Source organism: Ostrea edulis, chromosome 7 (genome assembly GCF_947568905.1).
Source record: "Ostrea edulis chromosome 7, xbOstEdul1.1, whole genome shotgun sequence".
NCBI lineage: Eukaryota > Metazoa > Mollusca > Bivalvia > Ostreida > Ostreidae > Ostrea > Ostrea edulis.
Genome location: NC_079170.1, coordinates 34,036,656 through 34,052,292, shown reverse-complemented (window position 1 = coordinate 34,052,292; position 15,637 = coordinate 34,036,656). Strand labels below are relative to the sequence as shown.

The 15,637-nt window shown below is 34.8% G+C and overlaps 1 protein-coding gene and 1 long non-coding RNA gene across 11 annotated transcripts in view; one reads left to right on the top strand and one right to left on the bottom strand.

Moving 5' to 3' along the window:
* LOC130048050 (uncharacterized) overlaps positions 1 to 15,637 on the top strand; it is a 31,495-nt gene that overhangs the window by 264 nt on the left and 15,594 nt on the right. For 4 of the 6 annotated variants that reach the window (XR_008796877.1, XR_008796876.1, XR_008796872.1 and 1 more), the window contains exons 2-3: positions 9,850 to 10,004; positions 10,804 to 10,957. This is a non-coding gene — a long non-coding RNA (uncharacterized LOC130048050). Of the gene's footprint in view, positions 1 to 75; positions 114 to 9,660; positions 9,770 to 9,849; positions 10,005 to 10,803; positions 10,958 to 15,637 lie in introns of all 6 variants that reach the window. The other 2 variants (XR_008796875.1, XR_008796874.1) reach the window with 2 other exon arrangements.
* Positions 7,945 to 15,482, bottom strand: LOC125657260 (interferon-induced protein 44-like). Of its 5 annotated transcripts, none has more exons than XM_056144082.1 (8): positions 14,142 to 15,482; positions 12,415 to 12,965; positions 11,982 to 12,043; positions 10,800 to 10,997; positions 10,480 to 10,626; positions 9,825 to 9,996; positions 9,404 to 9,463; positions 7,945 to 8,422 (listed from the first exon to the last, which is right to left on the bottom strand). In XM_056144082.1, exons 2-8 carry the CDS (start codon positions 12,938 to 12,940, stop codon positions 8,115 to 8,117), a joined length of 1,473 nt encoding a protein of 490 aa, XP_056000057.1. In that variant the 5' UTR covers positions 12,941 to 12,965; positions 14,142 to 15,482; the 3' UTR covers positions 7,945 to 8,114. The 5 variants fall into 5 exon arrangements, with proteins under 5 accessions (XP_056000057.1, XP_056000056.1, XP_056000059.1 ...); XM_056144081.1 differs by having other exon boundaries at positions 15,325 to 15,482; XM_056144084.1 differs by lacking the exon at positions 9,404 to 9,463.

Here is a 15,637-nt window from a genome sequence, read left to right as displayed (position 1 = left end):
AGACAATGCTAGTATTTGCTCTGTTCTTTGTAAAATCGATTTTCAATATTCATATCTTTTTTATTTGTGTTTCAGGTAAATGAAAATCCAAGAAGTCCAGATATAATAAAAAGGTTACATGTATATTAAGAGAAGAACGTTGATAGATGAAAGCTATATATATATATATATATATATATATATATATATATATATAAATTGACGATCAGATGGAGTTCAATCACATAACATTTATTTCTCTACAGGCTGTTTCGTGAGGGGATGGTTTCCCCTCACTCGTCGGGAGAAAAATGACATCTAACGAAAAACATCCGCGTGGCTGAGAATATGTTACACAGAAACATACTGGATAGTTGCTAAGCATGATTACACACAGGATTGAGTAAATAGAAATTTATGGGAATGACGGCAAGTGCTGACAAGTTCTGAACGCTTATTCAATGAAGATTTTTCGGGATGACATATTATAAAGAATTTCTCTAGAATACAGAGGTTGCACTTTTTTGAAATGTTTGAGTATGATGATGTTTTTCCTAAAATTTCCCACTTGATTTTGTAGTCAATATTTTTGTCTTTCAATGTCCATATGAATTTGCTGAGCTCGGTGGTATTCTTTTTCGTGGAATTACGGAATGAATGAGTGTGGTTGGCGTATCTTAATTTGAACTCGGTGTCTGCTAGTCCCACGTAGCTCTCTTCTTGTCCATTATCGGCTCTGACTCTAGCTAAATACACAATTCCGTGGGCGCGACATTCACCGTTGAGCGGGCATTGGTCTTTGTTTCGGCAATTACACCTGTTACATGTATCTCCGGTCTGGCGCACTTGTTTAATTGAAGCGTTATGCGAGTCAATTACATTTTGCATGGATGGCATACAACTGTATGATATTTTAATAGTGTTTCTGTTGATAATCGGGCGTAGAACATGGCCTATCGGGAAACACTCATCTATAATTTTGAGAAACTGTTTACCCAGTTTCTCAAGTGCGCCAGACCGGAGATACATGTAACAGGTGTTATCTTCATTGAATAAGCGTTCAGAACTTGTCAGCACTTGCCGTCATTCCCATAAATTTCTATTTACTCAATCCTGTGTGTAATCATGCTTAGCAACTATCCAGTATGTTTCTGTGTAACATATTCTCAGCCACGCGGATGTTTTTCGTTAGATGTCATTTTTCTCCCGACGAGTGAGGGGAAACCATCCCCTCACGAAACAGCCTGTAGAGAAATAAATGTTATGTGATTGAACTCCATCTGATCGTCAATTTATGTAGCTCCGTGAGGCCACGTCGAGCACTCTAGAAGATTATATCGGAGATTTATCCCAATATATATATATATATATATATATATATATATATATATATATATAAAGATGCAAACAAAATTATATATATTATATATATTAACTCTTATGGATGAGAATAGCAATGTCAATTTATTTCTAGTCTGTTACATGTACCTATCAAATTGTATAGTTCTAAATTTATGTCTCTAGCGTCTTCATATTCATGAGGATGATAACGTCCATAACCTAGTGTGTCGGTAGGGTTTATTTCCACAGTGTATGCAATCGCAACTTTCACTTTAAATACCGGGAACGTAATACTTATACTAATTCTTTAGTTTTGTGAAAACTAGTTTGTAAACCAGAGCTACTTTCGATTTGACTTTTCTGAAATTTATATCGGGCAAGTTATATTTACACGAGCTAGTTCTGATTTCTGAAAACTACGCTGTAAACTAAACTAAGACGAGTTTCACTTTAAATTCCTAGAATGAGTATTTTTTTAAATGCATCATTATAGTCAATAAATAATAGACAAACCATATTCGAATATATTTATTCCGATATCTTAGAGATTTAATCTATTCCTGGTTCATTTTTCAGAAAGAAATGTTTAAATGCAAATCACTTTGAATAGAAACATCTGAATTCATGATTGTCTTGCGTACATTATTCAAAAATGTACATGTATGCAAATTTCAAAAACAGTATATATATATATATATATATATAGAGAGAGAGAGAGAGAGAGAGAGAGAGAGAGTAAATGATTTAAATCAACCCAGTACTCATGTATTTCGCAAATTAGACAGTGGTCGCATTTTAGAATTATTGTTAAAATATCATATTTGTGTAGCTATATCTAATATATTACCAGCAACAGCCCTCTATGAAAAGGTGAAGATTGGGAAAAGTGATCATTTTGGTAAATCGTACACAAAATACAATATTAAGAGTTGGGCTAACACGGACTCCTACACATAACAGAGGTGAAATCAGGTGTCTAGAAAGAGTAAGCATCCCATATCTACCAGGCATATCCGACCTGAGCTCTATATCGTAACCAGGTCAACGGTGTAATCCCTCGTCAAACTCAGTGTATAAAGAATGACCCAACAATTGGCACGAACACGTTAGACAGCATTTAACCCAATGACAGGTTGCATGGGCAACCTTTTAGGCTCAGAAATGGTTTAAATGACACCACATTCCTTGATAATCCCCCTTCAAGGGACAACACCCTTCATTCGAACATACTTCAAACAGGGATACTTTGTATAAAGTTTTATTGAAAATGGTTCAGTGGTTGTGGAGAATATCAATATATGAAATGGAAATTTTACAGACAGACAAACATACAGGCGATATACAAAAGTTATATATACAAGCTAGTATGAGCTTTTAGCTCAGGTGAGCTAAAATGATCATACACAAAACATGAATTGAATTTTTGTTGTAAAACTGGTGTCCATGATGCATTCTGTCTTAGTTATGCCTATACAATACAGTAAATACAAAGATGTCTGACGTTTATGTTATATTGTCATTAGAAGAAAAACATATGTATATAGCCATTTTGATATGAAAAGAATCAAATGAAATACATAGCATTATATGTTGCATTATCTATCCATAACACAGGTACAGTACACGACACGAGTTTTATGCGTGTTCCACGCAACGCGGTGGAACAAATTTGCCCCAAACACGGTGGACCTTTAAAATTGTCGGCACCTTTGAAGTCCTTTTTTCCGCGCGAGCTAGACATTGAAGTCCACGGAGGATCTCCGTGGATGTCACCTGTACCTCCATCGATGCCACCGTGTACCTCCGTGTGATAAAACAAAGAAATAATTTCCGAAATGATTCACCCAAAAAACCTTTTCGCTAGGCCAGCATGCATGCCCCCCACCCCATTAATTATTTAGAAATTAGCTATCAATCGTTCAATTCTTGCAATTGTTGTTTAATGATACGTTGGTGTTTTCGGTACATATCCGTATGTAGACTTCCCTGCAGACGTTCACACCTTTTTATGAAACGCCCAAATTCTCGACATCCTGTATATAAACACCTGTGTTATTCCTACCACTCGTCGGTACATTGTTTCACGGCACGTGCAGCACAATTTCTCCAAATAAAAGAAGGGTCATGAACAACGACAATCACATGCCAGTAATTTCAATTTGATAAATAGCAGTTCAAAGAAATGTGTACCATAAGCAGTGGTTTATTTTTAACGTAGGTTTTCATTGTAATTAGGAATAGGTGATTAAGGTCAGCTATATACATGTTTACATTGGAGATGAATTTCAATATGTACTCAACTGTGATGTAGTGTGAGCAAAAAATCAAATTTTTATCACCTAAACAAATAAATATTAAAAATATCTTTACTTTTAAACAAACCGTTAGAAAACTCCGAACTTTCATTAAGAAAATAATAAAATAAAATGTGCTCCCCTACCTAAAATGCCCATACTTCACATTAATGATAACACGGTTTTTTTTCTAACTTGATAAATACTTTATTACACGCATGTATTATTTACTACATGTATATATAACAGCTTTTTGTCTTTATATTTTTGTATACCATTGCATAATGGTGATGAGATCCAATAAATTGAATTGAGTACATGTAGTCTTGAAATATCACAAAGTATAGAGTTGACAACGATTGAAATAAAAATGCAGACGTTTTCTCGTTTATTCAGTGACTCATAAACTTGCGCGTCTTCTGAATGAAAGTTGTAAAACAAACGTACTAGGTTTTTGGTCAGTTATAACATAATACGGGAGTAAAATTCATCTCATCTCCGCTAGCAATGGGTTTTGGGTCAACTGTACCTTCGTGGATGAATAATCTTGGCTAACGAAGATGGGGGAAAATGCCTAAATAGTCCGCTTGCATTAACATGTATTATGAAGGTGAAATCGAAGAATTATCCAGTAAATCCAATGATGTTGCAGTATATATAGCATGCATTTATTTTATTTTTGACTAAGAGGGAGATAGACAGCTAAGCACGTAACATCGTTTTAGAAGGGGGGGGGGGGGGCTCATTCATTAGTCCTAACCCGGACCAGCCGAAAAATTTAACATGTAGAGAAAGCAATATGGGAAATAAAAAAAATATCAGAATGAAAGCGGATGGATAATTAATCAGAAAGAAATTGTACTTTCAAGATTTATGCTGAACGTATTAAACTTCCCGTATCTGCATACATTCATGAATATTATAATCAATGATTACCAACGCTCTCTCTCTCTCTCTCTCTCTCTCTCTCTCTCTCTCTGTTGCTTTCATTATCTAATGCATCTAAAGATTAAATTAAGGATTTTAATAATCGATAGCGTATATGAATAAAAGCAAATAATCGTTAAGTCATTTCTGTTTATATTGATATTAGTCTTTTTTTCATGAACTAGTTGCATTTGACAACGAGGATTTACATCCTTAAATATTGATTAAGGTTTTCGTAATCGGACAGTTTAAGCACCATTTTTGTTGTTATTTTATTGCTTGTCAAGAATTTTACACAACTTAACCGGCAACATACCCCTGCAGGGTTTGACACTATGGCACGTCCGACCGACCGACTTTACTAAATGATAGGTCCGGTCGGGTAAAATGTCGATTTACTAGTCCGAATGGTCGTGTTAAATAATAAACAAGAAACTACCAATCTTGAACCGTGTGGTGGAATGATCTCTATTTTTAGTTCTAATAAATAAGTCGCGGTCGGTAGTGATGTTTTACGACATCTACTCGATGTTCATTTTAAACAGTTTATTTGAATTGACCATAATAAAGTGTTTATCAAGTTAATAAATTACGTCGTAAACGTTTGTCATTTACATGAAGTATTTATTTCTGGAAAGTTGGTCAGGGCTAGTGGATATAAAGTCAGGTCTAATAAAAATCAGTTGAAGTAGCCCGACGGGTCGAATGTAGGACAGAAAGTCACAGGACAAAAAGTCACGGACAAAAAGTCACGGACAAAATGACCATGGACAAAAAGTCACAATAAGAAATTTTATGAAAGTAGGACAAAAAGTCACAGGACAAAAAGTCGCAGGACAAAAAGACACAGGACAAAAAGTCACAATTAAAAATTTGATGACAGTAGGACAAAATGTCATAGGACAAAAAGTCACAGTTTATAATAAAGTCAGAAAATGATGAATTTGATATATATTTGAAAACATATCTGTTCTTTTTGTAAAGTTTAAGAATATATATATGTAAAATTTATATTTTTTATGACAATCTATATCAATTTCAAATTTAGATTTTGATAATAATGATCATGAAATTGTTAATCCTTTAATCATATTTATTATAAAAATATTAAAAATCTATTAATTAGATTTTTAAAAAGAGAGATATTTTTATTGATATAAAATAAAAATAAGCTTTGTGATCATTTGGTGTACTATACTACATATTAATGATTGTCAAAACAAAATCTGATGGCAGAATTATGGTTGGCTTCCTTTCACTCCAGATTATTGTCAAAACAAGAAGGAAGTGAACTGTCATTAAAATTGCTATATAAACAAGTTACGGATTTTTTGTTTCTTATTAGTTAATAATGAACTGAAAGTGCTATATGTGGCAAACCAAATAACAATAAGAATGATGACATACATTCTCTTCTACCTCCCACCCACTGTAAGAAATGTCTGGTGTCTGAACAATGGCTTTAGTGAGTATTTGGGTACCATCAGGTTTAAAAAAATAACTTATCTGTGGATATTAAATAAATGGTGATGTCTGAGGTAAAAAAACAAGAAAAACACCATTTCATTTATGCACAAAATACAAATATTGGTATGAATATCGGCATTCTATATTTCATAACAGAATGGGTGTATATATAATTCTCCTTTTTAATCAAAAGTCATGTTTGTGACTTTTTGTCCTGTGTCTTTTTGTCCTGTGACTTTTTGTCCTATCTGATTTAAAATCATCATTGTGACTTTTTGTCCTGTGACTTTTTGTCCTACCGATTTTGTGACTTTTTGTCCTGTGTATTTTTGTCCTATGACTTTTTGTCCGTATACCGACGGGTCTAGTGCTCAAAAAAGTAAATGTCAAACCCTGCCCCTTCTGATACATTGAAAAATATAAGTAATGTTAGCACGGGGTTCTATAAAGTTCAATCTGCAGTTTGGTCATACTTCGTCATTCAATAACTTATTTAAAATTTAAAAAAAATGTTTTTCGGGTTAGCGGTACTATGATGTATGACTATAACAATGACCTGTGTATAACTTGTACATTCCATGCAAATTCGAAGGGGTTTCCGCCTCAGTAGAACAATGGGGGTCAGCTAATCCGTGTATTTGAAATCAACAGAAGTGCTTAGCTTCTTGCGGAAAGTGTGAAATATATTGGGTCGGCGCAAGATACCCATGATCTTAGACTAGATCTGATATCGCGCCGACCCAATATATTTCACACTTTTCATAAGAAGTCAAAACCCAAACTAGCTAACCGTAATTTAGTTGTACTGTGACAAAGACCCTAGGAATTTGCATGGTATATACTTATTGTACAAAAATCATTGCATTATCCAGACACTCCCGATGAACATTTTTTTTTTATGAAAACCTCTATGAAAGTACATTGAACATAAGTCTCGATCAAATGTAATTAACTCGGGATTTTAAAAATAAATCATTCGATGGTTTGTATTTTTGCTTCTATTAATTATGTAATAAATTAATTCCAATTTGTTATTCATCGACAATGCTCTACTTTCTATATTGGATCAAGTTATATTTGTCAAGATGCATATTAACACAATATCATAGAAGTAATTATGTTAAACAGCGCATTTGTCAGAGAGAGAGAGAGAGAAGAGAAGAGAGAGAGAGAGAGAGAGAGAGAGAGAGAGAGAGAGCACATCGGTAATTATTAAATATCCCTATTACATGTTGTACATGTATGCTTTTCATTTACTGAATATACTAATTCGCATTCAAAACAGGAATTGCCTGCGATATAAAATTTAAGAATATTTTAATGAAGAAAGAAGACTAAAAGAAAAACATTCAAAATCAGGTTTTCTCAAAAACATAAATTATAGTGTTTGGTATGGTTGGAATTGGCTCAAAATGCTGAAAAACAATATAAGTATCGGGGGGGGGGGGGTATTGACATCTTTTTCTTTTCTTAAAATTCCACCTTTATCTTGATTATTTGGCCTGCGGTACATTTTCACATCTCCCGCAAGGCGCCCGTGGCCAGAACAAAGCTCCTAGAAGCTGTGTGTATTCGCAAATAACACACACCGTGGAACACGGAGGACACGGTGTATCTCCGTGGATTTTACACGGTGGTCTTTCCACGGTGGGGTGTATAAAACTCGTGTCGTGTACTGTAGGATTATATAAAAAATATATATAACATTCGTTTGCTTTTAAATTAATCGGTTTGAAAGATTTGCCTTATGAAGCGTTTTGTCATTAGGATATATCGCTGGTAAATTTTCAATGATGTCATGCGAGATACTCCTAAAATTGACGCTCGCCAAGTGCTCTTTACTCATAAAAGGAAAGTGTACAGCCATCTTCTCCCTAAATGCATACATACACGTGATACTTTGACCACATGTATATCACTGATAGTGGAGGTGTAATTACAGGATACATTTTATTCAACATTCAATGCATCAAAAAACGGCATGGGATATGCAGATTTAATGTAGATTGTTTTATTATTGAGTTTAGAAGCAGCTGATGCTACTCATTTTATAATTTCTAACAAAGACTAAGGCATGGTTTATCATACACTGATGACAAATCGTAGTCAATCCCTGTCTTTTATTGTCTTTTCTTCCAACGCCAAACTGTCAAGTTGTTCATCTATGAAATCATCAGCGAAATCTAAACATCGTTGTAGAGCCTCCATTAACAGGATATCGACCCCATTTTTCAGTTTTCTCTCGCTCTCGTAGTTTTTCACGGGGAGTACATGTGCACGTGGAAGACCCATCATTTCTGCTACCTTTTCAACGGCATGGGAGATACTGGAGCTGCTGAAAGTGTTTGTAACATCTTCCTCCACTTCCGGACATATTTTGTCCAGCTTCGTTAATAAGACAACTTGGGGTACATCTGTAAACAAGACATTTTCTGAATTAATTGTAAATGAGAAAAAGGTACCACTACATGGAAAGGTGAAAATAACGATTATGTGTAGGGCTGCTGGGATATCAGAGGTGGGATCAGGTGCCTAAGAGAAATAGAGTAATCCGTAGTCAAAATCAGTATGTAAGGAATGTTAACAGTTGGTATGAATCATGTGAGACAGCAATTTAAAGAACATTATTTTATTAGTAAATTAGATCGTTATAACGAGCAAAGCATTTGTGAAAGGCCGAGTTTAAGCGGGACTGCAACATCAACTCATTTGTTAGCCTTCAATATTCAAAAACCATGTTTTACAAAAATATATTTCTCAAAAATTATGAAGGGTTTCGACAAAAATGGCATATATTATTGATAGAATACTGAACATTTTGCTTGATAAAACAAATTATCTTAGTAAATGGAAAGGCATATCTATTTTCTATTCTCACTGTAATGAATGTGTGGAAATAAACACTTTTTATATGAATGTCAAAATGTTCAAAGGATATGGAATATTGCTAGGGGAATCTTAAAATTAAATGTTTCTTGGAAATTAATTGCTGTAGGATTCCATAATGAAGTTAATTAAAATTAATCTTGTTTCACAATCTTATATCATTCATCTTCTTATATGCAGGTGATATTAATGAATATTGATCATTTCATTCTCTCATTTTATCCAAAAAGTAAAATAAAAATCAATAGGGAATGCTTACTTCACCCCATATAGGCTCCTGCTGCCACCTCTGGTACGCCCAGGGATCAGTATCAGTATCTACTCTCAATTGCAGCTTCATAGGATTATGAGTTTTATCACTGATCGTTATTTCTATTATTTTTATTTTTGCATGATGTTAGTACTTGTTTTTGAAAGATCATTTGCCCTTGTTATCTCGATACTGGGTAATTAAGGGATTCAAATCCTCCACACATGGTGGGTGTGACCGGTCGACAGGGGATACTCACTCCTCCTAGGCAGCTGATCCCACCTCTGGTGTGTTGAGGGGCCCGTGTTTGTCCAAGTTTCTGTTTTGTATTGATTATAGGAGTTATGAGATTGATCACTGTTCGTTATCTTCACCTTTCATATGTGAAAAAGAGTACTGCGATAAATAGAAAGCTCCAAATCAGTATTTTACCTCCATACTTCCCCCACATCGCCAATAATTTCACTATGCTATCGAATTTAAATCTAGAATTTGACTTGTCTCCTTCATAAACAGGCTAAAAGATATAAATGCCATTATGAAGATGAAAGACCCCATGGCAAGAAAAGTAGCACTGGTTCATTACAGACAATACTGAAGTCCATGTTCATGAAGATATCTACAAGTACTCTAGAGTTGTTAATTTCATTCAGTCAATTTTCGAAACGTATAAATCTTACTTTTGTGGTTCATTCTTATTTGTAGATCCTTAAGTTGTTTGCGAGTTTTGTCAGAAAGGACATCAACAGTGCTACCATCTACAACAAAAGCTACGCAGTGAATTTTGTCCCGTAGCTTTGGGACTCTCACGAATCCAGGGGTATCCGTTGTGAAGGGAACCATGGGATTAAACTACAAAAGTAAATAGCATTGTTAGGAGTCAAAATACAACTACTAGCTATGGATAAAAAATAATCGTTCCGACCATCTGTAATGATATCTAAGGTTCGATCACCAAGCTTTATTTATTACAAATTCCTATAAAGATTTAGGCAAAATAGGGATTTTCGTTGGTAATCGTCACTGCGGAAGGAAACCAACACCCCATTTTGGGTTAGATTAAGTAAATGGGATACGAAGTGATCGTAACGAAAACTGTATTGATACGGAACAGCGGAAAATCTCAAAAATTGTATCAAAAATATAAATTGAGAGCAGGGCAAACACAGAAAACTTCTAGTATGTTTAGAGGTTCGTGCTTGCCACAGTCTTAATATTGTATTTTTATAGGATATTCTTTTATTGATCACTGTTTGTGATATCGACCTTTCATCCGAAGCTCTCATATATATGAACAATGTTAATACTTGCGTTAAAAGTTTGATTAAAACAAACCTGGTAACGATCTGGGACATGACCGTCTAATGCAAAGGAAATTTCCTCTGCATCCAAAGCCAATTCCTCTTCAAATCCTCGTGTGTCACACAAACGGAAGTTGAGGAACTTTCCTGAAGAGAAGTCCTTAACCGTATACTGCCTGTACTGAAATCGATTTGAACATCAGTAAATGTTGCACCTTCTACGGTTTGTAAATAACGAAAACATTTTCTTGCTATGTTTTCTAATGTAAAGCACGATTACACTTATGGGGTTTTTAAGAAGAAAAGAATTGCTAACTTTATATACCTTTATTGATATTACTTTTTACCACTTACACAGGTCGTCACACTGTGCTCAAAACTTCCACTACACGCCTTGCTGGTGATTTTCCCACGGAAAATAGAGTTAACAGAGTTAAAGAAACTGGATTTCCCAGCACCAATTTGACCAATCAGAAGAATGTTCGCAGCTGTTGTTTTGGCTTCCGTCACTGGTTTGTAGTCAATCAAATTCTCCTTTAGTTCTTGTGCCTTCTTTAATTGAAAAAACACAAACGTTGCTTCAAAAATACTTTTCTCAAGATCGGGATGCTTTTTTTTTTATCAATTTTTCAGTTAACATTGAAACATTATTCTCGTAAATTTTGATATTAATGCAACGAAAGTTTCAAAGTTGTTGTCATCGATTCAACTTTGAACATGTAAGTTTGCAATAAATCACTACCCGGTACTGAAAATGAGGTTACGGTGAAGATCCACACGGTGTTTACAAATATACAATAGAATGAAAATTAAGAACGCAGCATATCAATATCAAGTGCCACTGGTATTAAAATTGAATCAATACATTATTTGGAATTTAACACACTGTTGTTATACGGACATTTCAATAACGATTAAATATTGAAAAATAACCAACCTCATTTACCTTCTTTTTTTAATTTTGAATTTTAATAACTCTGGTAATCTTGTATATACTATTTTGTTTTATATATATATTTGGGTGATTCTTTAAAGTCTTTATATCTAATCTAAAGCTACAGTTCTATAGCTTCTAATTTAAAAAAAAAACCATGGGATTATAATAGATAAGAAAATGTGAAGATAACAAACAGTATAAACTATAAATAATACAAATATGAGTTGGGCGAGCACGGATGCCTGGAAACAATTGGGCCATGGAGGAGTAAGCATCCCCTATTGAACAGATAATCCCTTCGTAAGCTTCTATCCTAATCAGGTAAACAATACACGTAATGAAAGATTGTTACACTGTCATGGTGTTATTACGTTTCACGAATGTGTCCTCATGGATATTACACAGAAGTTTCATGCATGTGGAACATACGTTGTACATTTCGTTCTATAGCAGAACGCTTTATAAATTATAGGATGAACATTTAAAGTCAATGCATGTTGTTTAATCCATATATATTTGAACAGAATAAATTTTGTGGGAATTTGATGAATTACAGGTAAAAAGTGTAATATATCGGATAGGTAATTTACATAACAAACCTCAGACGTCCATTCAGAGTCGTCTCTCCAAGGTTTATCTAAATTTCTTGGTCCCGGTCCATCTGATGAAAAACACAAAATACTCAACAGATACAGCTGACGTCATATTCTGTAAACCGTTGGCAAAGTCAAAGATCGTGAAGTGAACATGAAACCAAAACAAGCTTGTGGCACTGTGTTTCGAAAACCGTGAGCAATCTAAAATTTATTGTAAACACAACACCACATCTCAACACGTACAGTAAACATTCCAGGCTACAATTGTAAAGAATTTGAAACTGCATCATTGTTGATTAACGAGTTAATTAAATGACAAATCTGATGTATTACACTATTTCTATGCATACCATATTATACTGACAATTTCCAAAGGGATGGATATTGAGCTATAACGTTATAAATTGATAACGGATCATTTGTCTCACAATCTTACCTTGAACAAGATAAACTTCTAAATCCGTGACCTTCATATTGTTGTTTGTCACGGAATTTGCGTTTTGGCCATTCAGGTTGTAGCTGTTTCCGATATTTTGTACATATCCATTCAGAGAAAACACATTCCCAGACTTGATGATGGTACCAGTAAAAGTTTTCAGATCATGTCCACCACCAAATGTTGGACCATTATTACTATCTCCATAGCCAGCGTTAGCAGTCTTTGTAATTTGGAACTTCAGTGGATTGGACGATCCGTTATACTGCAGCCGGAACAGACATGCGTATGGATCATTGATGTACCCGCCATTAGAGTTCCAGCTCTGTGACAGGTACCCCCCGTATATCGTGTTGTTGGTGTTGTACAGCACCGTCACTGTGGGACCCTGACCGTCACACTTCTGATGGAACGTCTGCGCAGAACATCCGTCTCTGCTGATCTTGTACAGTAACCGGAAGTGACATGTCTTACCGATCCATGTTGCCAGCTGTTCTCTGTAATTTTGCGTCAGAAGCTCAGGCATTGTCTTCCAGGTGTCATGTACTGAACTGAGACAAAAATTTCTGTTCTTAAATTTGTTGTTAATAAGTGTTGCATTTGTCGTCAAATTCGTTTCCCTACCATCCCGCACTACAACGGCTCTTTTTGATGAGGTGCTGTATAGGTATTTACTTATATCAAGTAAATATTGATAAATATCAGTAATATCATTTAATTGTAATATCTTTCACACGTGGTACCAAATACTGATTTGCTTATTACGAGCACTGGAATTTATTCAAGGAAAATTGTCATGCAGTGTATCAACTGAACTCTACAGGAATAATAAATGTACCCTGTATGCTGCAGCTAAAACAATCCTAACATCCTAACCTCCAAATCATAGTTTTATAAGCAAACACTACTTACTTGTAGTTATGGACAATTGCAATTTGAGTAGCATGTCGTTAATTGTTTAAGGAATGACAAATCCATATACTTAAAAGAATACTTTTTCTCATGCGCAAATTTTCTCATTTCCCATTATATTTTTCTCTTCAATTTTGTACCCGAAGTACGAACTTTGCAGTATATGACGGCTCTGACGGCTGTGAACACGATCCTCATCATGTTCTGTTAATGGCTTTGACAGAATTGATAGAAATGGTGTGTCTGTTCTTCATATTGTACCAAAAATTAATTTCAATTGATTCTAATTCATACATTATTCATTAATGGTTATTGCAAATCCAGAATCGTACATACTATTTTAAATTACGTCACGTAATTACTGTACATGTATGTGTCTATCAGCGGGGTGTCACTGTGTGTATTAAACAACTTTTCCTCTAAATCATAACCAATTCATTAAATTATAACTTATCCCCTAAAGCATTACCTGACTCGTTTGGATTGGAATTTTGGCCACATACAAGCACCAACATAAAAAAAACTAGAATATTTTAATTTCAACATGCACAAATCGTCCCTAGAATGGTCAACTTATTTCTACTAATTAGCTGATTGAGCCGATATTGACCGTGATAATCGAGAGTTGTGAGAAATATTCAAAATCCAACCTCCTTCTGCTCTCGGGAAATCAGCTCGTGTCGTCTTGCCGCTTTGAATATGGGTAATTGTGGTTATTTCGTGTGCTTTAATCCTTTCTACAGCTGACTACATTCCCCAATTTTCGTCAACAGTGGCTAAATTATTATCAACATGAAAAACTCAGATCTACTTACCTGTCGAAGCGGCGTGTTGTTCTCTTTTAACTTATAACCAGAAACATTCCAAACGAATTTTCTTGCATAACCGATACCTTAAGATTTAGGACATGGGTAGCCGTGTCCAATCGTTTATAAAGGTATTATTTGATAGCCTAGGCTTTTTTCTGAAGTACACTCGGGAAGTTTACACTCATGTGAAAAAAAACATAGATTTGAGGTTAATCTTCTTTGCAGGTGAAAAGAAAAAGGAAATATTCGGTGTTTAATTTCCGGTGTCAGCAGACGAAGAACGTAACAAAGACTATATCTGACTGAATTATTTGTAACCATTTTTTTTCATTTTTAATTTTTGATGATTTTTTTTTTTCTTTATAGTAATACACAGTGAAAATAATGACTAATATGCAGCCTGTACCTGCATTTTCTTAAAATGTCATAAATATAATTTTTTTTCTTCGAAAAAACGAATTTCAAAAAGTATTGTTTTCGTTTTATGGTGGTATATATTACATGCAGGTCTAGTTATTAAGAAATACATCGATCTCCATAGATGGATCAGCTGTGGGTCTTTTTCATTTTCCTTCATTTTCTCATTGTGGTATGTGTGGGTGCGTGTGTGTTGTGTGTGTATGTGTGGATGCGTGTGTGTTGTATGTGTATGTGTGGGTGCGTGTGTATATGTGTGGGTGAGTGTGCGTGTATGATGTGTCTTACATGTTTAAAATCAGCATTTCGCAAATGTTATGGTCATTATAACGATCTAGTTTGTCAATACAACCTAACATTGGGTAAACTGTTGTCTGATGTGTTTGCCCAACTCTTTATTTTGTATTGCTTATAGTAGTTATGAGATTGATCACTGTTCGTTATCTTCGCCTTTCATGCACGAGCAGATACGGTGTCCCTATGAATACAATAGAGGTGTCACCCGCGATTTCAGCAATCCCGTCACGGCACCAGCAACTACCCCTAATTGTATGCTGATAGTTCAGTATTCTAAACATCATTTGTATGAATAAATCATGATACGGAATTGATGATCTTTTCAAATACTAACAGACACCTGCTTTTGGTTTCACAAAGAAACAAGAATGAGTGAGGAATTACGCTTCCAGAATTGTCATTCAAAATACATAAACTGTTATTCATCATTTGTTAGTACCATCTACAAGTGGAAAACACGAACCACTCGACATACCTTATAAGATTGATATATAGTTGACAAACTTCCCCACGTTTTTCTAACCAGGTCTATGTTTCTTCCACAATTCCCCTCGAAATATCACAATTGAAGACTGTCCTATAGAAATGAGGATTTCCGTTTGAGGGGATTTGTTACAGATGTATGAACTATTTCTCCGCTCTGTTGAAAACAGCGGAAGCGAGTCGTGTTTCAAAATTTTACAAACGATAAAGTAGGCCGTCAATCAATAGTACTTTAAATCGCTGCATTTCCATCAAAATCTAACCCGTCATTCGTTGTTGCATTGTGATAAAATAGAAGGACAAAT

Bases quoted from the DNA above. Each gene is read 5' to 3' on its own strand.
- LOC125657260 (XM_056144082.1), bottom strand. From the start codon at position 12,940: ATGCCTGAGCTTCTGACGCAAAATTACAGAGAACAGCTGGCAACATGG. The intron at 10,627-10,799 runs GTAAGTGGTAAA...AATCGATTTCAG, and splicing joins AGCACAGTGTGACGACCTGT to TACAGGCAGTATACGGTTAA. The intron at 9,997-10,479 runs GTTTGTTTTAAT...TTACTTTTGTAG, and splicing joins ATGTCCCAGATCGTTACCAG to TTTAATCCCATGGTTCCCTT.